The sequence below is a fragment of the Antedon mediterranea genome, chromosome 8 (genome assembly GCF_964355755.1).
Source record: "Antedon mediterranea chromosome 8, ecAntMedi1.1, whole genome shotgun sequence".
In the NCBI taxonomy this organism is placed as follows: Eukaryota; Metazoa; Echinodermata; class Crinoidea; order Comatulida; family Antedonidae; genus Antedon; species Antedon mediterranea.
In genome coordinates, this window is record NC_092677.1 from 21,971,702 (window position 1) to 21,998,523 (window position 26,822).

The 26,822-nt window shown below is 30.9% G+C and overlaps 1 protein-coding gene and 1 long non-coding RNA gene across 14 annotated transcripts in view; one reads left to right on the forward strand and one right to left on the reverse strand.

The window, feature by feature from the left end:
* Nucleotides 1-26,678, forward strand: part of LOC140057257 (uncharacterized) — a 150,748-nt gene extending 124,070 nt beyond the window's left edge. For 12 of the 13 annotated variants that reach the window (XM_072102828.1, XM_072102832.1, XM_072102837.1 and 9 more), the window contains 7 exons: nucleotides 412-573; nucleotides 933-1,048; nucleotides 7,327-7,401; nucleotides 7,531-7,723; nucleotides 10,208-10,322; nucleotides 17,927-18,064; nucleotides 24,421-26,678. In XM_072102828.1, the coding sequence (XP_071958929.1) occupies nucleotides 412-573; nucleotides 933-1,048; nucleotides 7,327-7,401; nucleotides 7,531-7,723; nucleotides 10,208-10,322; nucleotides 17,927-18,064; nucleotides 24,421-24,506 (885 nt within the window). In that variant the 3' untranslated portion in view covers nucleotides 24,507-26,678. Of the gene's footprint in view, nucleotides 1-411; nucleotides 574-932; nucleotides 1,049-7,326; nucleotides 7,402-7,530; nucleotides 7,724-10,207; nucleotides 10,323-17,926; nucleotides 18,065-20,366; nucleotides 20,428-24,420 lie in introns of all 13 variants that reach the window. The other variant, XM_072102833.1, reaches the window with a different exon arrangement.
* The window catches only part of LOC140057259 (uncharacterized), a 35,832-nt gene that overhangs the window by 152 nt on the left and 8,858 nt on the right, over nucleotides 1-26,822 (reverse strand). The window contains exon 2 of the long non-coding RNA XR_011846896.1: nucleotides 81-145. This is a non-coding gene — a long non-coding RNA (uncharacterized lncRNA). The remainder of the gene's footprint in view (nucleotides 1-80; nucleotides 146-26,822) is intronic.

The following is a 26,822-nucleotide window of genomic DNA, read 5'->3' on the forward strand; positions in this document are numbered from 1 at the left end:
TATTCTATACCATGTTTAAACCAAAATAACTATGTGGATTAGAGAGATGTATTTTGAATGCATCTAAAAACTGTTCTTACCTTTGTTATGGGCATGTTGTCCATTATTGTCTCAGGATAAAGTTCCACAAGGTCGAACAGTATATCTAAAAGGATAATAATGGCATCTGTGTCTACTGTTTATCATCTATATGACAACCAGTACCATACCAGTGTCACTAGGCTGACACAATATTTTTTTTTCAATAAAGTCACGAACTATATGTGAAGGAAAGAAATACTAGGAAAGAAGGAATTAATATAATTCATTTTGGCAAATATAATTTACTTTGCTTCATTGTTTATTTATACAAAATTAATTGACACTTATATTACCAGTAAACATTGAGAATTGTACTTTTATTTTTCTTAGGCCAAAGGTTTTAATCTAGAATATCTTGCCAGAGTACCAGAAGTTAAAGATACAGTGCATAAACAATCCCTCCTCCATCATCTTTGTAGCATGGTAATAGAGAAGTTTCCAGATAGTTCAGATCTGTACAGTGAATTAGCATCTATAAGTCGTTGCTCAAAAGTAAGCAGTTTAGTTATAATTTTGATAAACATAATTCCATGTGATATTGTTAAAGAAAAACCAAAAACTTCATCGAATTCTGATGCAAAATATATTCTATTTTATTAATGCTTAAAGTAAACATAATTTAAAAATAACAAATAGATGATTTCCTTATATTTGTGAATAGTGGACAAATTTATTGAAATACAATTTTTTATAATTTTGGTATCTTTTTTTCATCACCTTGTCTCAATTATTCTCAGTTAGTTGATGCATTATGATTGAAAGCCATGAAATCATAAAACAAAATGTTGAATTCCACGAATATCAGAGAATTTCAACAAATTTTCTTTAGTAAAGTAATCTATTCATTTTAGGTTGATTTTGAGGTGCTTGCTGTTACACTAGAGAGAATGGAGATTCAATGTAAGCAGTCCTGGGAACATTTGAGAGTCATCTCCAAGCATGACAGCCATTCCCAACTAAAAAACAAGTAAGTAACCATTCTTCTTTATTCTTTATTTCAAGCCAACAGTGTAAAACACCAATAACATTATGAGATCTATACAGGATTTAGATTAGCAGTGTGAAAAATTAAACTAGCACAATATTACAGAGCCACATAAAGAGTTATAACATTCTTTTCCATGAATCACAAAGGCATGTGGTAGTAGGCATGTTGTTTAATTTTCATCATGTATATTATAGAATGTTCCTATAAATCTCAAACTTTAATCGCATAGGACAATTTTAATGAGTAAATTGTTGATGTACCTCCAGCAAAGGATTAAAAAATATGTATTGTGCACAAAGTTCCAGAGGCATAATACAGCTAAGTGATCCTCCAATACTGGGGCTTTGAATACCGGGCATATATTAATATGTCCCATTTCCGCAACATTTCTGAAATATTTAACATGTACAATTTTTTAATTTTTTACTTTACTGTATTCAGAAATTTATTTTATTTTTTTAAATTTTTGTGTTCCTCCTCAGGAGCTCTCTTGAGCTCAGGACCCTGTGTTTAGCCAGTGATCACCACTAACCAGCCCATTAAAAAAATGTTCAAGATCCATTTCTCAAAGCACATATAACCTCTAATGATAGTTGTCACATGTGCACATGGTATTGATTTAATTGCAGTGAAACCGAATTAAAGTATAAGAAAAATGACTTTTATTATGACTATTATTATATTAGGATTATACAATACCATGGGATATTGAAATAGGTTGGATATGAATATTTTTGTTTAAAGCTTAATACCCCATTTCTCTGCCAGCAAAATTGCAGAGTTTATCCGTAAACTTTGGCGCCACGCCTTTAGGCAGTTATATTCCCAGAGGACATGTAATGATAGTACTACAGTATTTTTACTGGGAAATAGTAAACTCGACTAATTTATAGGTCCATGCTCGACGACACAAAGAAGTCTGTCTGTAGGCTAGCTGATCAAAACATTCCTTCCTCTAAAATTATTCTTGCGTATGTCGTAAAGTGTCACGTTGTCTCTAAGGACTGTCCAAATACATGAGAAAATAATGTAGTGAAATTCGTTGAATGAGCTTAAAGGGGATTCTGGGTTTAAAATTGCTTTTAAATATTGTTTATTTATTAAATAAAAAATATTATAACAATATAGACATGTCAGAATGAAGAAGTAATAACGAGAAATTAAAAAAATTAAATTTCATATACATTTTAGGGTAAATTCATGGAAAGTCTGTTTTTCAGCAGCTTAGGGAAGCTCATTAATATTCATGAGATATTCACAAAATCACGTCATCAGTGGATTCTAAACTCGCGACGTCATGTACGTTGTGTTTGTCAACTAATTTACATCTCTCTCCCTTGTCAAACGACGACCAACCGATCATTGTGAAATACATTTTTTGTAGATTTTCTAAGCTGGGCCTAAAGTGTAATAATAACAGTAGTAGCATATATTTATTTGACATTTAATGAAATACAAAATTTAGTACAGATTACGGAGTCAAAAATTATTATACTATTTTTATACCTCGAATAGTACAGATCGTATTATCGGCTTCACATACTAGGCGTGGCCTAGCCTAAATCATTTTTTTCATGGGTGAGAGCCATTCTGACTAGGGATTCCATGCCACGATGGCTACGTTAAAACATTGGGGTCCGTCATGGGCCTAGCTAGCCAACTACTAAACGATTGGCCCATAAATAACAAACCAAACTCCTAAACAATCTAAACCTAAAACGTTCTATAAAATTGGCTGTAAATATTGAGACAAAACAAGGTCCTATCGCCGTCCGCACGTATGGTCTCCCGATCGTCTAAGTAGGCCTAAAATAGGCCTAGTTTACTCTCCAAAAAAGCGGATACTGCATCAAGCAAGTAGACCAGGTAGTAGGAAGGAGACCTAGCCGATCCGGCCCAGTTAAAAATTGAGCTAGTTATTGTAGTAGACCCTATGCGAATTGATACTACCAGGCCTTTTACTATAGGCTACACTTGTTAAAATTAGCAATACTTATGTTTACAAATATTCCAACTCTCTCATTATCTATACCATTCCGGTAGGTCGAGTCGACCTTCAATCAAATACTGTACATCGTTCATGTTGTGATTATAGACGGGGTATACTCGACCGACCAGTTTGGTATTGTATACTGTATCTGCTTATCACGTGACGATGCCAGGCATGGGCCGGCAGAGAGAGCATGTGTATCGTCGTCTCGCTCTCCTCGCTCAGCAGGAATGTATACATTACGCTTCATTGATTTTTTGAAGGCTTTCCCTAAGTCGGTGCGAAAATCGGCAAACGTAAAGTGCAAACATATCTAATTTTTCACTGTTTTGATGAATTTTCATAGAAAATTGACTTTATAAATGGGAAGACCGACTAAAATTAAATCAGATAAGTATAATTTTACAAAAGTACTTGATATGGTTAATGATAATGAGTCGTCGGAAGATTGACCATTTCACGAATTTTCTATCTGTAACACAGTGTCATATCGCCGTAGCTGCACTTGTAATCTGGCCTCATTTCACAGCCTTCGTTCTGCTTCACTGGGCGCTTATATAAATTGAAACTTTTACGGTTCAAGAGACAAACAAATATATTTTACATTTTTTACTATTCATTTTAAACCCGGAACGCCCCTTTAAATAAACACTTTTTTATTTAATAAACATGTAATATCATATTTTATGAATTTTACAATGTTGATATACAAAATATATTACTAAAAACCGTAATTTTATGTAATTATTTTAGTGAAAAATGGACCATAGTACAATTGCCGACTGAGGGCGCAATTTGTTTATTTTCAGCGATGTTTTAGACTCTATAATTCGAAAACTACAAGTTGGATTTTCATAATTTGTTTTTACTCGGGGTACCCGAGTCTAGGACTTAATCATTTTCTCCTCTTCCTCCATCTGGACACTATTGAGTAAAAAGTGCGATTTTTAAAGTACTACTCCTCCCTTATTAGTTGTAGTATTGAGCTGGGATTTGGCATGAATATACTACAGGCACATGTCCTCAAATCTATAGAGCAGGATTTTAAAATTTCAAACCGGATGCAGCCATATGACGTCTCGAAGATGGTACCATATAGCTGTATTTGGTAGGTTATTGATGTGTATGTGACGTCACATCCCGTCTTATGACGTCATTACAGCTTCATTTTTTAATTAATTTGTTTAATTAAGAAGCCACAATGTGTGACACACACCACAGCGTTATGTAGTTATATGCGGCTTCTTGGCGTAGTGGTTAACACACAGAAGGTCCCCGGTTCGAGCCCGGGCGAAACCTTTTTTTTTTAACTTTATGGTGAAAAGTACTGTATACGCAATATGATATACAGTATATCTTATTTTTATTATTTTTTTAAATATTTATTTTGTGTAATCGGTAATTATCACTTTTACACATGTTTATCTTGCTTTGTGCTTATTACCATAATAATTTATTTGTAATTTAAATGGATTAAAAAACTTTGTGTAACCCACATTTTTGGTGTAAGAGGTTTCGTAGTGTAGTGGTTATCAAGTCTGCTTAACGCGCAGAAGGTCCCTGGTTCGAGCCCTCATGGCGAGACCATTTTGCTTAAACTTTATGGTGAAATATACTGTATACGTAATATGATATAGAGTATATATATCTCGTTTTATTACTCGGGGTACCTGAGTCTAGGACTCTCTAATCTTTTCCTCTTCTTCTTCCATCTGGACACTATTGAGCAAAAAGTGCGATTTGTAAAGTACTACTCCTCCCTTATTCGTGGTAGTATTGAGCTCAGATTTAGCATGAATATACTACAGAGACATGTCCTCAAAGCTATAGAGCCGGATTTTTAATTTCAAACCGGATGCAGCCATATCACGTCTCGAAGATGGTACCGTATAGCCGTATTTGGTAGCGCGGTTATTGATGTGTATGTGACGTTACATCCGGTCTTATGACGTCATTACAGCTACTTTCGCTTTACCCCGAGTATTGCACATTCGTGCTTGTTATTATAATATTGATTCAAAATACTAACAGCAATGTATAATTTGTTTGAAAAATATTAACTTTAATTTTGCATCATCGTTATACCTAGTATGTGAGCTGGGTCACTACAAAAATAGGAAATAAGCCCCTACCCTGGAATATGTACAGTACTAAAATTTAGTTTATGATTATATTTTTGTTCTGTATAGTAGGCCAGACTATATTTATGTTTCACAAAATGTAAAAAATAATTGATAATAAATCATTATTTCTGAACAATAACAATTTCTTAAAAAAAAAAAAAAAGACTACATAATTGCCCAGAGTAATACTTATTTTTACAGAAAATGATAGCCGAAACAGTATTTATTTACATTACCTTGGTGTTTTTCTATTTTGTGACAAATAAATAAATAAATTTTAACATTTTGTGTGTATGTTGGTTAAAAAGATGGTGTAAATTATGTATGATTTTCATAAAACCTATCATGTTTTATGCTTAAATTGAAAGTGTTCCAGTGGCTTGTTTAAAAAAAAAAAATAATAGAACAATAGTTAATTAACGAAGGTGTGAAGTTTCATTGAAATAAAACAATTAGAATACCCTCTTAAGGCGTAAACTTAAACGCACTATTTTTTTTTTTCAGCATTTGATTTGTTATTATCACTGAATTATTTCTATTGTTAGTATTGTTATTATTATCGTTACAATTATTATGGTACATTTTACTGATTTTATTTATTTATTGTTTGTTTGTTTGTTTGTTTTATCTTTATACTGGGTAACCTCTTCAGTCAAAGACTGATCTCCCAGAGGGCCCAGTTGGTGATCAGTGGCTGTGATGTACTAATACACCGGGGTAACCCCCTACTCATCTCGAAAGATGTACTAGGTTCTTTAAAGTGCACACGAGCAAGTTGTGTACACTGGACCTACGGTTTATAGTCCTTATCCGAGAAGACTCGTTCTACCACCAGAACCATGGAGTGAGTGAGCCTCGAACCCCTGCCGATGTTATGGCTACGTGATTACGGTTCCACTGTCTTAACCGCTCGGCCACTCACTCACACTTATTTACTTATTTATTACAAATTTATTTATTTAAAGGGGCTTTGCGTCTAAAGCTTTTGCTTACAGCTTATAACCCCATTCACAACTTAAATTAATTTATATTTACTTTGTATTTAATAATATTCAAAATATAATTATTATTTATGTATACTTTTAATTTTAGATTGTGAATAAAGTTATATATTAAAAATATGAGACAACATCGACAAAACAAAGCACACTTAAATCTACTACAAACATATCTTGATTTTAGATTTAAATAAAACATAAACCATTAAAGGCCAGATGCGAGCAAAAAATTTCTATTGATCATACATTCCAATAATTATCGATCTATAGCTTCCGTTATGTTTCATAATTTTTGGAATTTTATTTGTGTTACAAAAACTTGTTGAAAATAAGCACTTTATTATCATTTATTATCATAGTTTAAATTACACAGTAAAATTTCAATTCTTTTGTACACAAAATGTTTTAAATAGAGAGGCATTTTTGAACTATGAAAAATAAACGGTGTGGTAAAAAATGTTATCAGATGACTAAATATAGGTAATATAACGTAATTTTACGTTTCTGGTATTTTTATTCATTTTTATTTTTATTTTCATGCTATAGCAAAAATTGTCCTCCGTATATCCACCATCTTTTTTCACCTTCTAGGGAGTCACCAGACTTGTTATTATATTAGGTTAAACTACCTAACTACTGAAAACAATTCTTCCTGGTTTTTATAGCAGAATTTTGCCAAATTTTGTATTTGACCATTTTAAGGGAAATTCATGATTTTTTCATCTTGATTTCTGTTGCAAATATTTGATTTATGTACAATTAACCAGATATTAAATTTAAAATTCATGCCTGTACCTGAGCTTTAAAGAAAATATCAATAGAGTCTATAATAAGATGCAATATGCAATATAATGCAATATATGATATAAATAATCTTGGTAAGCATTACTGTGAGTATTTAATTCACATACAAATTTATCTTGTTTGTTTAAAGCTTGGCAGTGTAAAAGTGGTACAGTATATGTTGCAGCTATACATAGCGCTGGAATTTAATTTAAATACTGCCCTCTAGCATCATTATGTTATTTATGATTGTACTAAAAAATTAAGTACCTTAAAAGAAACTTTCTTAAATATTGAATATTTTGGTATGAACAATCAAACAATTCTAATTGAAATTGTTATATATACTATTTATATTTTCAGATTACAAGAGTTTTTAGCAGACTCTGCACAGAGAATTATTGTTCTAAAGATTGTACATAGAAGAGTTCTTAATAGGTGAGGAATAGAAAAACCTACAAGCTTATCCAATAATTTCACACTGGTTACCAAATTGTAGGAGAATTTAAAACATCTATGACATTTATATAAAGGAATTAAATTATTTGTTATCTTTCTTTTCCACAGGTTTAATAAATTATTACTTTATTGTGGGTTTAACCCAAATTCTGCAAGTGACATTAAGGTCAATGAGTTTTGTAAGGTGCTAAGTGAATTTGCTTTAGAGTATCGGACCGCTAGGGAACGTGTCCAAGAACAAGAAAAGAAAAAAGAGAATCACAGAAAGAGGAATAAAACTAGAGGAAAAATGATAGTTGAGGTATGGTGCATGTTGTACAAATAATGTATTTTAATATAGAAGTTTCTTGAGATTGTTAGCATTGTACTGGAATCTATTTATGTACTGGCGAAATTCGATAAATCGCCGTTACTTCTGGAATTTTTACTTGATGGTATATAAAGTTGGTTCATGGGTCATTCTTCAGTAAGTGTCTAAAATTGTGTCCCGATGCTTTGGTGGGTTAGAGACTGAAAATTCATCATTAAAAAATAAAAATTCTTGACTTATATCATGATCAACATTATTGTAAATATAACTAGATTTGAACTCATCACTATGGACGAGTTATGTTATCCGCCGCGAAGATGCCACGTGCACTTTATACGTTAGAATATTGTGCACAGAAAAACGATTATGCCATTGTGACCTGAAGAAAATAAAATGTGCCCTCTTTCTTTTGTGTCTAAATATATAATACAGTACACTACTGTATACATACTAAATACAGTGCTGAATAGGTGAAAATAACGGGACCTTCCTTTTATTCCAAATTTTAACATGATGATGTCATCAAAATGAAACACGTAGATAGCAATTTTGGAAGGAAATTATCTGAGCAACAACATATTAACGTGTTGAAGAAATTTAGATACGTAGAATATGGATGCGCGCTCTTTTAAATGCCATGAACTATGATGCAAAATATGAAAATACGACTTTTATAATCCAACTGGCCATATGATGACGTCACAACATCCGATGCACAAAAATTGGTACATAAATTTGTATCTGCAATTCAACAGCTTCCAGAAAACGTTTTAATCATGAGTATCACTTTTTATTCTTATTCTAGCTATAACATATTGAAATTTACTGTAATAACTTAAAACCTTTGACAATAAATACATAAACCATTTTTTGTCACCGTTTGAAGTGCAAATGTCTTACTGTGAGTGTGGGTACTGTTTAAGCAAATAATTATACAAATAAACTTTATTACGGACAGTTTCTTGTCAACGTTAATTGTATTAATTAATAATTACAAAAAATATAAATTACTTTACTATTTCAATTGATTATGACAGTGATAGTTTCAACAAAGTATTAAATCGCAAATGTTTTACTGTTTTTAGTGGTATATTATTTATAAAACATAAAAACAAATGTCTTTACTGATAAAGAATATATTTAAAAATGATTCCTCTTAGCACCCATCCTCTTCACCATACCTCAACCCTAATGTTACATAAAAAACACAAATTGCGTTGGTTTAAATTTGACTCAAGTAATTCTCAGGGCGCTAATTTTAGTTGACTACATAAACTGTGTCTACTTATTCGTTCCTGCAAATGACATGTATTATAGTCCTGCGGTACGTACATTTGAAATCGCCAGGTTTTTTTACGCTGAAATGACCGTGTATGCGAGAACCATTTGTGGGCACGAGCATACCATTTAGTGTTTACAATTAGTTTAGATGATGCATGTATGTAAGAACTAAAAAGTATACTGTCAACATCTTTATTTTTCGTTATTTTTGGTTATCCGCACTGCAGTCGGACTTAGCGAACAGCTAGCGCCCGTAGACATGGCGACGTCATTGTATGGCCACTCGAATATAAAATATAGGATTTTTGTCTCTTTCGTCGTAGCTCATCACATTTAATAGAGCGCATCTCCACTTATCTGTTTTCCATTTCCCCCAATATTTTGATATTGTCTAGGTCAATCAATTATCTTTCACATGATTTACCATTTTTAAAATATTGATCATCATGTGCAAAAGCGTGAAAAACTTGGGTCACTTATTTTCATCATTCCAATAAATGTCAATATGTTATAGCTCCTCAGAATGAAAAGTGATAATCATGATTAAAACGTTTTCTGGAACATTTACCTACTTGTGTTATACCAAATAAGTTCAGACCCATGGTGTTAGACCGTTTTAGCAAGGTCACATTACCAACTGCAGAGACAAAAATGAGCATATTCATGTGCTCTTACCCACATGTTTTCATCATTGTTTCCACTGTATATAGACCTAGATCTGAGCCCTACAAAATTAGGACAAAAGGACGAAATTTGCCGTAAATAAAACATACCTCCTTATTAAAATAGTGTCTTTTAAGAAATTTGGTTTGTCTTATTATTATGAGGCTGTACTCGAGCTGTTTGACCAGTTTTCAGCTATTCAGCTAAATCGATTGTAGAAGGAGATAGGTAAATGCAAAGCATCCTCGTATTATTCAAGATGGACATCCATTAGACAGTGTATACCACGATTGGAGCAAATCGTTGAACCTAAATTCATTTCAATTGTCAATAACTAATTATCTAACTCAATTTAATTAATAAACAGGGTTACATCAGGTGGTTAAAATCAGTACCATCGAGTAAAAATTCTAGAAGTAATGAATGATTTACCGAATTTTGCCCTTATGTAAATTTATATATAGATTCATACAATAATCGAACAATACACAACAATTACACATTACAGTTTATACATTATATTTCAATTAGAAATTTACTGGGAAAGACAAAGAAGAGGATGCAAAGCTTCAAAAGCTTTTGAAAGGTTCTGGAACAACTCCTGGTGATGATGCAACACGTAAAGCAAGAGCAAAGAAACCCCAAAGTAAGTGAAACTACATTGTTAGACCTCAGCAGACACACATAATTATAGGCCTATTTCTGTATTGCCTCTAATTAGTAAAATTATTGAACGGGCTCTTTATGAACAGATATGTAATTATCTTCATATTAATCACTTTTTAAGTAATTCTTAATCTGGTTTTCATAAATGAATAAATTTTTCACCAAATGTCAGATTATTTTTCGTGGAACTCTTTCATTTTCAGCATTATAGTATAAGGCCTAAAATAGGTTTTTTAAACTTCTCGTATCAAAAAACCTGTACATTAAATCAAATTATGTTTTAAAATTACAAATCACAAAGTAGGTGGAGGTATACACTCTCGGAGTGGCTTTCTAGTTTATATTGTTTTTACTTTTGTACATTTGATTTTATTTATATGATCCACCAGTGATATCAGTACTACAATACTAAAGGTGTCTTCACAATAAAGACAGAAATAAATAAAATAAAAAAGCATTTTTGCTTTTAATGATTTGTAATACAATTATTATACAAAAGTCTTTCTTTAAAATTAATAGAAAGAACGGGCAAAATAGATATTGTAAGTAATAAAACTACTTTTTCAATTTAATGCATATTTTTATATTTTGGAGAGAGTACATACTGTAGTAGAAAGATAAGCAAGTGATGATTTACATTTATTGTTTATTGATTTAAGAATACAAATGATCACTATAGACTTAGGCAAGCAATATAATATCTTTATGGAATATTAGCAATAATCACTGGTTGATCATCATTCATCATCATTCATTGTGATTTGACATGGTTTTATTTGTGTATGTATTATCAATCAAGCCTTTTCTGTTAACCTTAATATTCGACCCTTATCAATGTCCTACACAAATTCAAAAATCTGTTTGGATGTGTACCCTCTCTTCAACATTTTCTAAAATAGTAAGGATGAAGAACGATCACAAATATATATAGATTACATTGATTTTTAAGCAAATTTGATTGCAAGTAAAACAGATAGATCTTTTCATTGTTTTAAACAAAACATGATTCTAAAATGTGTTTATATATAAACCAGTAATGTTGCCAAGATTTTTATGGAGGGGTTCAAATTTGTGAGAAAATGAAGCCTTTTAGGGACCAACCACAATTAATTATATTTAAAGATCAAAAGATTAATCAGTATTGACAACTGAGAGTCTCTACGACCTTAGCCCCAACATGGTTTGGCGGAGATAAAAATTAAGACATAAGTTAACTTTTTGTGAAATTTCCAACTTAGAATCAATTTTATAAAACAGTAAAAAGATAATCAAATTCCAGCCTACTGGAATTAATTGGACAGAGCAGATGCAAGATTTGGTGGTGAGCCACCTTACTGTAGTTTTGGTTGAAGCAAGACAATTTTGAGAATATCTGGATTTTTTTATTTTTTTTTTCACAAATATTACATAGCTACACTTCCTTTTTAGCTGACTATGTGAAAACTACCAAGATTGTATTTTCGACTTAAACACACTCAATATTATTAATGGAGAATGTAGGGTACATTCTCTATATTCAGATAGCCCAAACTGTCCACCAAACTTAAACTTTCACTTTTAATTTATATTTATTATTTATTTATTTTTTGAAAAAAGTAATTATAAAATTAAATTAGATTTGAACTTGCACTGTGGACAAGTTAGGTTATCCGCCGCGCAAACGCCACGTGCCAAATACAACTTTTAATTATAATTGAACTGGCCATATGATGACGTCACACCATCCGATGCGCATAATTTGTACATTAATTCGTATCTACAATTCAACAGCTTCCTGAAAACGTTTTAATCATGATTATCACTTTTTATTCTGAGGAGCTATAACATATTGAAATTTATTAGAATGATGAAAATAAGTGACCAAAGTTATTCACGCTTTTGCATCTGATGACGTCATAAAAATTTTAAAAATGGTAAATCATGCGAAAGATAATTGATTGACCTAGACAATATAAAAAAAATATGGGGGAAAATGGAATGTAAAAACAAATAGACATAAATTTTCATTCTTACCTATGCGCTACCTTGGCTATACAACAGTGAGTTTCAAAGATTTGTTGTTGTTGTTGTTAGTTCCAAGTTGATCACGAATGTAAATATTATGAATGTAAATATTATGTATGTATTGTTTTGATTGTGTTTTTCTGCCGAGAAAACAATTATCATTATACTATGTATGAATGAATTAATATATCGAATCTGAATCTGAATCTGAATCTGGAATACGGATAAGCTCTATTTAATGTAATGAGCTATGACGAAAGATACAAAAATCCTATATTTTATATTTGAGTGGCCATACGATGACGTCACAATGTCCGGTTAGCCATATTGATTCATTATCCGATATCTACATCTCATCAACTTCCAGAATATGTAATTAAAAAAAAGTTCACCACATAGTTTAGAATCTAAAAATGCGCGCAAATTGTCCAATTCGACGTGCTCGTATGACGTAATTTTAAGTCGAAATTGTTTAAAAGTTGGTAAAATTACTAGAAAAGGCTGGAAAAACAAATCACGCGAAAAGAATATGTTTAACGCTACTTTCGTAGAATTTTTGACATGCTCAAAATGACATGAAACGCGTAGAAATTTATTTTTCGCATTTTAAAATTTTAAATGCGATAATTTTTTTTCCATAGAAAGTTAGCGCATGACAATATAAATATAAATTTACACTTTGCTAAGTTTAAAAAAAGATTCAGACAATAACAAGGGGTTATCCGCCAAGTGCGGATAACCAAAAACAGCAGTATTAATTCTAATCAATGTGGAGTGACTGTCTGAATTTGGATATAAATGTGGCTGCAGAAGCTTTGATAATAATAATGTCTTTTGCATATATATTAAAAACATTGACCCTTGCCCTTGGCTGTTGACAGCAACTCCTTCTTTCTGGTAATACTTTATTCAAATTACAATACCTTTATTATGAAGCATGATGATCAATAAATTGTAAATATGTCTATAATGTAATATGTTATATTATTTGATCAATGTCATCACAACACCATAATGACAGATATCAATCAAAATGTTCTCTGTGCTGCTGTTAAATAAATGTTAGAGATAGTGATTTAGGCATTTTAACGATAACTGTTGATTGAAAAACATCAGCATCTTATATAACTATGACTAAAATGAAGATACGCAACCCAAGTATATTTTATTTCATTTAGTTACTTCTTTGTAATACTAAAAATCTTCAATCTTTTTCGATGCCATGGTGATTATCCAGGATCTTTTAAACTTTAAAAGTTATAATATTGAACGAAAGAACGAACTCTAGACACACATTGGGCTACGTTTAGATTACTTTGCAATTGATTAAAAAAGGTTATAAATGCCAAATAATCGCTATGTTCATTGCTAGTACATTTAAACAGAACCCTAAATGTAGATGGATCAAAATTCCTACCTACAAATCTACAGAATGATATGAAATCATCTATTGACAAATGTATTATTGTAGTTATCCACAATATAGCAGATAACTCCTTGTTATTGTATGAAATCATCATTTTCTGTATTATTCTTCTTTCTTTCTGACATTTGTGTGGGATCGCATATCTAAAAAAAAACCTGTAAAATTTATTAACTTGGTCAACATGTGGACATTTACATGATGATTTGCACACGCTTTAGTTGAAAATGTTGTCAAAATTAAAAAATATTGTCAAAATAATTTTGAATTTTTTATAGCTCTTCGGGATCAACGGTGACCTCCATTTAACAAAAACTAGCAGTAACCCGTGCTCCGCACGGTCTTCTTCTGCCTTAATATGTGTTTGTACTTTGCATGGGCAAGTATAATAAAAGCGCACTCATAAAATAAAAACAAATTGTATCAAGAATACAAAGTAGTCTAGGTTTAATATTCATTTACTTGTTTTTGTTTTGACTGCCATTTTCTTTTTTTTTTATCATCGTCCATACACTTTTCTCTTCATCCTCCCCCCCCTCCCCCAATCCCTTACTCTTTTTTTAAATATGCAAATTAGTTTTAGAGAGGAAACTCATGAATATTTATGATTATTTTTACCCTTAAGTTTTACCCTTAAATTAAGTGTTTCCCTTAGGTAAGTGAATCCCTTAACTCATTTGTGAATACCCCTTAAGTGTTTCCCTTTGTTAAGGGAATTCTTAAATTTTAAGGGTAAGTATTTCCCTTAGCCTAAGTGAGATTGGTGAATATTACTGCTGTAGCCTTAATACCATCATTCAAATTATTAAGTATATAGTCAAGTTTGATCATCTATAAAAGAGAAAGTATCCTGTTTTTTAACTCATCAGCTTCCCTAATAAATTTTACAAAATCATGGGGAGCGATAATAGATATCATTGGAATTGAGCAGAGTTCTATTGAATCCGTATATTGCAAGATTCTACTCATCCCATGCATAATGTATTTTAGGTGTTACGCATAGCCGCAAGCAGTAGACGTTACCGGTCCATCATCTCTCGTACAAATAGGTTTCGTAACAGCTTTTATCCAGCTGCCATTCAGGCACTGAATGCTTGTCAGTATACCATACGAGAGTATTTATCTGATCTCAGAGCATAATTTCTATGTATATCTACTCTTATGCAAATGACAATAAATGGAAGTAATTTTCCATTGATGTCATTATTTTGCATTTAGAGTTCATGTAAATAGTATTATAAGATGGGAGACAATCAAAAGCCAGCGATCTAGTACTGAGCAGTCTTTAAACATAAAGTAAACTGAAATTGCATTTTCTTAAGAATACTTCTCCAAAAAGAGAGGCAAGAGTTGTAATTTGTGATTGTAATTCAAAACATAATTTTATTTAATGTACAGGTTTTTTTTATACTAGTAGTTTTAAAATACTCTCAATGCTGAATTATCTTTCCTTTTTTAGCAAAATCTGTTACCTGGTATTTTCGCTGAAAAGTTACGGTTATTTAATTTGTTTACCATTTGATGCGATCGATCACATCACAATATGAAAATATCAATCCGCTTGCGATGCTTTCTGGTATTTGTAGTGGGCCATTTAAATTATAAGAATCGACTTATTTTTAACGCAATATGTCCATATAGTATTTATTTTTACATTTAAAAAAACCTTAAATTAGGTCGGAAAAAACGTAGGTCGAGTGGCTTTAACTAGCGAATTAATGTTTTAAATCCACATGAAACTGAAAATTTTTTTTAGATAATGATAAATGTTTTATCATCTACATCTCCTTGAAAGTCACTAGCTATGATTGGTAGAATGTATTACAGTTTTAGATACTGTAGGTTTGATAATGATAAATCTATACTGTACTATTACATTTTTTGATAAATTTTAATGGAATATCATTTTAGGTGAAATAATTTCCTGAAACTTACCATCTCTTACATCATTATATTTGTGAATTTGAAGGCCTTATTAAAAGTTATTGCACTTATGATTTGAAATTAGCTTTATAAGTAATGAATTGAACCGTTCACATCTTAATCAAAGTATGCATTTACGAAAGTTATCACCATGACAACTTTTCTGTTCCCATTGACAAAGCTCTGGTTTGTCCTGTAATATGATCCAGGCAATACTATGTGTTGTTTATTTTTAGCTAAACAGAAACTAAATACCATGAACTAAATTCAGAACAAAAAAAAGTGAAGCGGCATCAATCTGAGAAGCAAACAAATTATGCGGTAGTAATTTAAGTTGTGCGGAATGACTGTTAAATGTAAAGAGAGCAAAACCTGATCAATAGAACTCATATTATGAACAATCCATTTAGGACATAGGTGTGGGACTATGAGTGAGAGCTGACCACTTAACAGCTTGTTAATTTACTAAATGCCCTTCAAGGCTGTATCTAAAGGTGATAATGCAGTAGAAATCTATTGATAAAGGAAAATTTTCCTGCTAATTCACTACATAATTAAAACACAAATTGATTCACACAGTATGTATGTGAATATTATATTGCAGATTTTTCATGGACAAGCAACTATATCTTGACCAGTGAAAGAGATATGATTTTTTTAGGCCATTTTATTATAAAATGAAATTGCTGGGTGTGTGATCACTGCAAGCTGTTTTGTGTCATTGATCAATTAACATGGACTTTCACTTCAACCCCTCTTCCTTCTCATGATAAAGCAATGTACCTAATAAGTTTTCGAGTTTTTTTGTCAAAAATTGAAAATTGTTGTAGCACAGTTTCATTCAGCTTTTCCATACTTCCTGTCCTGCTTTGATGAATGTTCTCAAGGTCAGATTTTCAGGACTTTTTTCTGTGATTATTAAATTATTATAAATAAACTTTGGAAAAAGTAAAAGTGTAAATGTAATCAATTATTTGTATTTATGAAAGCCCCATATTTGATTATTTTAAAAAATGTTGTCCAAAACTTGTCCATCACTTGCTCCAGTTAACGCATAACATCAAAATACCAGCCTGTCTCCAGTAACAAATGTTTGTCATATAGTACTTTCTCCGCAGATAACGTACATGTTTAGATTATTCATAGTCTAATAGTCCAGTCAAACTATCTAATATTTGAGTGGGTGACCCACTACTAATTGAAAACAAATTTATTTCACTGCAGTATATCTCAGTATGACCCACTTATCGCCATACTAAAAAGCATGAGAAATTGGTCTAATCTGCATAATAGGCAAATTAGTAAATCGCGCGTAACTTTTTTCTCAATGGTTTGAACATGGGTTCATACTTTCCATACTAAATTGTACTAGCAATTGAAAACTATTAGGCCTACTAATTAAGTTGAGTTAGATAATTATTTATTGACTTAAAGCATATCGATCGAAACGTCGAGAAACTCATCAGTTCTTTTCAGAACTAATAAATGTGGTGTACCACAAACTTTTTATCAACATTTGATTTCGCCATGCAACCCTTCAAACCATAAATATAGATTATATGCATTTTTGGTAGGTGAGTGGATTAGGTTTTGTAATCCATTTTTTTTATACCATATTTAATGAGGGTGATCCATCCAGCAATTGCTGATCATTAGGGACCCTCATATCAGAGGTTCACAAGACAAATATATACCCAAGATGCTCTACATAAACAAAGTCTCATTTCAAGTCTTTGGGAGTGGAGTTGATTCTTTCATAGTACGTTGCAGCGACATCATATCACAGTCTCGGCAGTAATTTTATTACATAACCCATTGTATATTATTTTTACTGTATTATGTATGTAACTGTTTTTATAATCTCTGTATTTTAAGTGTTTTTAATGTGACAATCCCCAAGAAAAGCAAATTTCCAGTTTTAAATATTGGACGAATATATCTTGAATGTAGACATGTTCTTAATTTGCATAATATGCAAATTAATTTGATTTTCAATGACCAAGAAAACATGTTTGATTAATGGAGGACTATACTAAAATGGACTGTGGTAAAATAAATTATTTTGATGGGTGAAGACCATATATTATTTTGTCTGGACTATAAGGAAAATTATGGTCTAGAAAAGTTGAATGACAATTTTAACTTTCTGGTGGTTATTCCCCTCTCCTGCTACCAAATTATTTTATATAAACAGTTACAGACAGTGGAAAAAACTGTTGATTGTATTTACACAGGTCGAAATAGCATGCCAGGAAATGAGGAATCAACAGAAGAACAAGGGGATGAAATGATGGACATATTAGTTAAATCTGCGACTGCACCTAGCAACCGTGCTCCCCGCAAACGAACCAGGCATGGCAACCGAAAGTCATGTAAGTTACACATTTTTTTCTATATCAGGAAACAAAACATTCTGGTAATTTTGCACCCTTACCAATTGTTCTCTATCGTTAGCACTTTATTCAAGTTGGTTAAAACCATGAGTTTGTACATGAAATCAAAATTACATCTGTATTAAATTATAGTTAATAGTTAGTGATTTGTCTAAGCTTAACCTTGGGTGACTGGGCAGCTTGACTGTTTAAGCATGAACAAATCTGATAACTGCTGGTGGCAAATGAAATGTACTTTTGATGACACAAGTGAAAATTGATGACTAGCCAATGAACTGTTATAAGCAATGTCATTTTAAATATTTGTGCCATTTTTGTCAACATTACAAAAATTCTCATTTCTTTTGAGTAATGTTTGAAAGAATGCGATTTCCATTTTTATTCTATTTATATATCTATTTAATATATGTAGTGTGTGTGAAATTAAGGACTTGCGAGTTTGCCGAGTGTTGCTAATCAGATTCCAACATGCCATTAGTGGTCTAATGATAAAAATGTCTGCATATATTCCAGGTTTGAATCTCAAATCTATGTGATGGTTTATTCTTAATCTCTTTTATAAATTTACCATTTATAAACAACCAAGATTCAACCCAGAATTTTATGCTTCATATGCAGACAATACCTACCATTAGAACACTGTGCCTTTCATGGTGTGGTGTAACATTTGTTTGGAAATACACTAGTTTCCAAGTGTTTGCTTGCACAACAGAAATCAAATTGATCATGTTGTAATACAGTACTGTATATTAATTCCCAAGGTAGGATCTCCAAAAAGATACTTTTGTTTACATAATACGAATTTAACATCACTTTGGGTCTGCTGCATATCCTTAAAATACAGAATAAAACACGGTATATTTGATACCATATTTTTTAGTACCCCATTTCTGCTAGAAGTACTAACTTGGTTGGTTGTGTTAAAATTCATCTTTTTTACCCAACATGCCATTCGATCCCCCAAAATGGGGACAAGTTATTCCTTCCTTGCCGGAAATAGAATTTGTTATCTTGGCGATGGCGTAGCCTCTGCTTTCACAGTCACTGTTTCTTTTGTTATTGACTTGTTTCAACGACAGTCCGCACACCCCATACTTGTTTTAATTTTTGGTAAGTTATTTTTATAAATCTGGCTGTCCTGTTTTTTTTGCTTTTTAATTTCCCGCAATATTTGTTTCACCAACAGATTATTTGCAAATGTTGTTCCTTACTTTCTTTGACTATAGATTATCCATCCTTGTGTAAAAAGCTTACAGAAATCAAAATATACAGTATTTTTTATTGGCAGCAGAAACGGGTACCCAAAATACGGTTTAAATTTATAAATACCGTATTTTATCCACAAATTTTGTGGGGAAAATATAGTATATACAAAATGAGCACTGTTTCCGCTGCCAAAAACATACCGTATATATACGGTATTAAAAAAATACCGTATTAAATACGGTATTTACTTGGCAGCAGAAACAGGGCTATAGAGAAACTATTCTGTAGATAGCGGTATATATGTTGTCATGCTCATGTTAAATGACTTTTAACTGATTTGATGATGCTTGAATGGACTTATTATTAAATCGTATTGACTTTGCCAGTGTCTGTTATTTAAAAAACAAATTATATAGTTTAGTATTTATTTTATTGCAAGATATAGGTGTATTTGCAGTTTTATTTAACTAGTAGTTGAATCAAGTTGATTCTTGTTTGCTGTGATTTTCTAATCTTGTTTGTTGAGTAGTTAAATTACCATTGGATTTTTTAAGAGACTCAAGTGTTAAGTGCTGCCATGACTATATTGGGTGTCTTATATCAACATACATATTGTGTGGACTCTTTATTAATAAGCCGTATTGATTAGTCAAGAATTTTAATAAACCATTTTAGAGAGTGATTATTGGCACTGTCATTTTTTATAATGTATAATAGGAGCACCAATCAGATATAGAAAAATATATGTTTTTTCAATTATTGTAGTTATTAATTGTATCACAAGGTATGTCAATATTATAGGACTATGTAAATGTATAATGGCATACCCCAATATTTAAATAGACCTGTTGTTTATAACCATTTACTTTTGGCTACAAATTTTTAATATCGCACTTGAACAATAGGCAATAACAAATGCATTCATAATATATGTATGTACTTTGTAATAGTGCATGCATTTTTTAACTATACACAGCCAATTACTTTTAATTTCACAGTAGCAGCATGAGTTTGTCGATAATTTATTGAAATTAAATCACAACAATTATTAAGTATTTTATTTACATTTGAGCAGATGAGTTTGGGCATTATACTTTGTGATAGCAGTGATTGAATGACTCATGATAGATTATTGTGTAAGTAAAGTATGTCCATTTTTAAAGTTTAGTTTATAAAGTTTAGAAACAAAATGTGTTTAAATACGGAAAGACAAGTTGTACTAGATTTAATAAGAAAAATTTGCACCATGAGAAAAAAAAGAGAGAAACCCTGTAAAGCAGATTTACGAGAAGTGAATCTTAAGAAAAGTTGATAATATATGAGAGACCCACCCATCTGTTACATTACTGTTACAATTTTAGTAGATCTTGCATTATTAGACTATGGCCATTAAAAGCCAATCTATGTAGAACTAGGAAGTCCTTTTTGAAAATTTGCAAACATCTTTAATATTGTAATTATTTTAATAATATTTTAAAAGTAATAACACAAAGTTTGACATAAAAAACATATCATATAAAGAGAAAATTACATTTAAACGTCCGTAGTTTAAATTTCTTTTCAAAATGTTATTGATTCATCAAATTATTACTCAGTTGAATAGAATACTTACATAAAATCTTCAAATAATCAATATAGAAAATAAATTAATTAATAAAAATAAAAATATTGATTTAAATAGTTTTATCCTAAGTTTAGTGCGATGTATATTTACGATTTGATGAAAAGCCTGGACACAATAACAACATGGCGTCGATTACGGAACACACATTTCTCTCTCTGAGGGTCCAATAAAATATTGTTTTCAACCCTGAAATCAGTGTTTATAAACCTCCATAAACATTACAGGTGCTAAATAAAGTGTTGTAGATGATGCTAGATGGTATTGCAAAGATTTGAGGATGTAAATAAAACGACTAAACTACATACAGACTCCATAAATTCTGATTTTACCTTGATTTGTATTAAATTTACCGTAACCCCGGCCCGTCAGCGCAAGAACGTTAGCTTTGGTAAGTTGAACATATTAGGCCTATTGGGTCCTAATAATAAAAAAACATTTGTTTTGTACAAGCTGAAGTTGGTTAAATATAGTATTGGTATTACTTATATTTTATAGTAAAGAGAATTTCGCTAGGCAAAATTAACTAGCCTCTAGTACTAGTAGGCCTAGATAGTCTATGCTACTTAGTTACACTGAAATTGGTTAGATATTGATATGCCTAAAAATGAAATATGAAATCAAAAAAAGTATAATTGTTTGTAGTTAAACAATGCATTCCAGTACAGTATTAGGAATGGGAATGAGACAACTAAGGAGTATTTCTAAAGTATCGACCGGAAAAATAATTTGTCCTAATTTTGGCCCTTTGAGGGACTCCGATAAACTGTTCCTTCTAATCAGATATAGTTGAGTTATAGCGGACATTCTGTTTTGAAAGAAATCTGAAATCCACACGACACTGGTTTTACCCCAAGTGATAGTAGTTTTTGAACTCGCTGCTTGAAAATAAATAACAATGATCGAGCCGGACTGCTATTATTTACACATTTTTTGTACACTGTTAAGGCCTGATATTTCAAAATAACAAGTGTAAAAATAACGATCTCGTACAAATGTGTAAATAATAGCACTCTGGCTCGATCATCGTTATTATTTATTTTCAACTTTAATGATTTGAAAAAAATATGCAGTATAATTTTCATGATTGGAAGTGCCATTTCTGACCTTTGACACTGTACATTAGGATTATTTCATGTCAAATCAACCAATATACTGAAAATTTGTATGGGTCACATCGCAGATTTAGCTGATAATTGTTTATGTATAAGCAAATGTTACCTCAAAAAATATAGACTTCTTGTTATGTGTGTTTAGGTTAGCCTCCAATTCAAATCATTACCTTTCCAATAATAGGCAGATCAACAAATTGACAATGCACAAAATAGGGCATTATAAGTTAAGTTAAAGTCAAGTTAAAAGTTTGTGAAATGTGTATATTCAAATGTCATTTATCACTTTATTCTACTCATTTACATATCAAAATTAAAATGACCAACAATAAGAAGCAATTACTAAAACTCATATGAGTGCAGAGCACAGAGAGCAAGAATCAATGCGAGTAGAAATCCAATTTACATATCCCCTATGGCAACACTTTAATAACCAGAGGGGGATTTCTAGAAACCTCATTTGAAATATTGACAGAATTGGTTGAATGATAGCGTAATCAAAATAAGAAATTCATCATCAAAACCTACACAACTCGTCCTTGCTTCCTGATTGGCCAACTTAACATTTTCAAAGTGTGGTTGGTTGGCAGGCATATAGGTCTTGCCCAAAACTGAACCACATTTGGATCAACTCAATATCTAATTTGAAATTAAACCTAAGAAGCCTTGCGGGCACATCTTTGCTGAAAGAAAATCATTAAATTTCAATAGTCGATGCCTAATATATGATCCTTGCAAGTTCATAATAGTAATGACAATATCATTATTTTTAGTGTACCAAGAGACAACTCAATTAAACTTCAATTTATTAAAATAAATATGTTAGTAAACACGTAGGTGTGCATTTATTTTTGATATTGAATTTTTGTTAAGCAATAATAAAGAAAAGGCATAATAGTTTAACGTAAATTAATTAATTTATTTGGTTGGAACCTAATTTTTGTTTTTATATAGTAAGTAACATTTGCATAAAATATTTATAATTACATCATTTATATTTATGTAATATAATTGTTTTAATCTTATGGTAAATAAATGTTTATGCTTATCATTCTCTAAAGCTTTGACAATAAATAGTATAACTACCCCATCATAACAGTTTTTCAATGTATTTTCTAATAATGTTTTATGCAATTAAATTAATTGCTAAAAACTATATTAAATTTGTATTTTTGAAAATGTTCTCCATTTTCAAAATGTTTAAAATTTTAATACAGTTAAATTTGGTGGTATATACTAGTTGTTTTTTATGTTTGCCCACATCTTCTTTACTTAATACATATTAAATGTTCATTAATATCTAGGTCATATGACAAGTATAGAGAATAAGTTTTGTAATAACCAAAGATAAATTACTTATCAGCTATCAACTGCTTATACTATTCCATAATTAAAATGACAAACACCCTATTGTTAATTTTCAAAGACGTAAGAATATGTTGATTACATATTGATTTTAACAAAACAGTCCTCCAAATGCACATTATTCATACATTATGGTATTCATACATGGATGGCATTTTCCAATATTTTGCATGGTTCATGGTTTGTGTTTTTTATTTTGTGAGACAAGAATATGAGGTCCTTTGGTCAAACAAGAATGTAAGGTCCTTTAGTGAGATGAGACAAGAATGTGAGGTCCTTTTGTGAGACAAGAATGTGAGTTTTCTTTTGTGAGACAAGAATGTGAGTTTCTTTTGTGAGACAAGAATGTGAGTTTCTTTTGTGAGACAAGAAGAATTCTTATTTTGAAAGAATAAAAAAACATTCAATTCAATTGATGAATTAATTACTTCTACAAAAAGTTGAATTTACAGAAATAAATTAGCAGATTAAGCCCCAACCTCTTATTCTTGTCTCACAAAAGAGCCTTATCTCCTTGTCTCACAAAAGAACCTCCTCTTCAGTCTCACAAAATAACCTCATTTTCTTATTTCATAAAAGGACCTCACATTCTTGACTCACAAAAGAACCTCAGTCATTTTCTTATCTCATAAAAGTACCTCACCTTCTTGTCTCACAAAAGAACCTAATTTTCTTTCTCACAAAAGAAACTCCCCTTCTGTCTCACAAAAGAAGCTCCCCTTCTGTCTCACAAAAGAAGCTCCTCTTCTTGTCTCACAAAAGGAGCTCCTCTTCTGTCTCACAAAAGAACCTTCTTGTCTCACAAGAGAACCTCATTGTCTTGTCTCACAAAAGAACCTCATTTTCTTGTCTCACAAAAGAAGCTCCTCTTGTCTCACAAAAGAACACCATTTCCTTGTCTCACAAAAGAACCTCATTTTCTTGTCTCAAAAAAAGAACCTCATTTTCTAGAAGACAATCTTGAAAATAAAGTTTTATCTTATATTTATATTTTAGTAACATGTTTCCACCATTTTTGTTTTCTTCTATAGTACGTAGAACACTAAAAGGTGGATTATCAGAAGAAGAGGCTAAAGCACTCGGATTTGTGGCTAAACCGGAAACTTTAAAAGTGTAGAAAAGTTATACCTTATTATGGCAATTTTTGTTGGCTCTTTGTAAATTTCAGAAACAAACCGCTTTTTGTAAAATTGATTATAAAGCACAAATACCAAAGTATTGATATTTGCTTATCTAAAAACTCCATTATTTGTTGTGTCTTCACGTTGTACATGACTTTGTTTGTCATAACGTGCATATAAAAATTATTACTAGTGTTAATTATTGATTCATTGGTTCTTTTTATTTCAAAATTATTTGTCTTATTATATTAATTCACTTGTATCTTTTATTGGCATTCATTAAACAAAATTAAAACGTGCAGAGGATAATAGGTATAGAAAGTGTGTTTTAATTATTGAATGTTATAGGCTTCCTACAACCATGATTAAAGGTAATATAAATAAAATTTGCTCTCTCACTATAACACAAGAGTATACCCGATACAATTGTGATGTTATCAAATGTTTATATTGTCATTTATTATATTGACTTTATTGTAGCATAAAGAATATACAAAATGATTTTGTGCCCATATCATTTTGGCTACGGTATATTAATATTGTGATAAATGTATAGAATATAGTTGTAATCAAATTGAACTGTAAATTGTATTCATAACCATATATGTTAATAACAGTTGACACATCTAGGTGTTTGCCATTTGATTAGTGCCCTGCATCAGTTGGATGGATGGTAGTACATTGCACCATCCTGTTTTATTAAACAAATAATGAAGGTTTATGAGTAGAATGGTACAAATAATGCCATGAGGTGAAATATAACCTTTCATCATTCACCGAATGACATTATTTGTACCATTCCATGAATATAAAACATTCATTATTTGTTTAAAATAACATCTAAATAGATTCCTGTCATTTGAATCAGATTGAATAAAAGCATAGAGGTATTTAATTAATATCTCTATGGTAACGTATGTAGGCCTATACATTGACATTTAAACATGTTTTTGTAACATATTTAAATTGCAAAACAATTACAATATATATATTTTTATAATACTGTATATTAAACATATTACATTTATTTGAATTTTATAAAAACAATTTATAATAGACCTAATAATTATGTCAACAACCAAACAAAGCGCCTACCTACAGCCTAGGCTAAAAAAGGCATTGCGAAACTTCGCCAGGCAACTGAAAGTGATTTAGGCTGTTTTTTTTTTCTAACGATTTAACGTCTTGTAGAGTTGTTTCCATTAATTAATCAAAATCATACAAACGTTTTAAAGCTAATTTAAATGATATTTTGGTCGAAATTAGTACGTATATCTCTCCAAAAAAGTGTTCATGTTTTTTATTGTATATAAACAGGGACGTTGTTGGATTCAGAAGCACAGTATACTCTTGCAATTTTTAATTTCGTATGCGAGAAGAAATTTTTTTCGTACATGAACGATAGTTAGGAGTACGTACTATTGCACGCCATGTGATCCACAGTTGTCCAATTAAATGACAGGAATTTATTTATGTGTTATATAATACCAATAACTACTCCGTTAATATTTTGAACACCGTTTTTTAAGGGCGTTGTATTTCACATTGGTTAGTAGCTGTGAAATGGATATAATTGATTCATCTTTCGACTCATGAAAATATTCTACACTACATATTCTTTTACATTCACAAAAATCCAGTAACATAATAAATGTAATTGTATAATTTGTTATTATTATTATTATTATTAATATTATTATTGTTATTATTATTATTATTATTATTATTATTTTGTATAGCTGAATATTACGACTTGAACGAATTAAACAATTTATTAAATATTGTTTAGTATAATTGAAAAATTATAGAAAATATTGAAAACCGTAAATTTAGTTAGGTCTATTTAAAATTTCAGGTGAAATATATATATATTTTAAAATCAATGAAGTAAGTGAAACGATATTACCGATAGCACATAATCCTATGTGTTGACTAGTTTTATATTCTGTGTATAAATAAAAAGTGTTCTTTGTACAAAAAATGCCGCATTTTAAACTATTTTTAAAGTATTTAAAAAAGAGTAGATAACATATAAAGCTGGATGGCATAAGTAAGAGTGCAACATTTAAAAGGGACGAATAAGCTTATGACCCGATTTATCTCAGCTCTGATCTCGCTTTATTTTTTTCATGTATGCCGTTCGAACAAAATAAATAGTGCAAGAATTATTTTTGTGTATTCCTTTGTCCATAATAGCTTTGTCACATTTTTATGTTAATAACAGTGTAGGCTATATGCTAGTTGTTGCCGCGTATACGTACGACTACAACGGACGACTTTACAATATATAGTACGGTACCTCTAGAAAATAT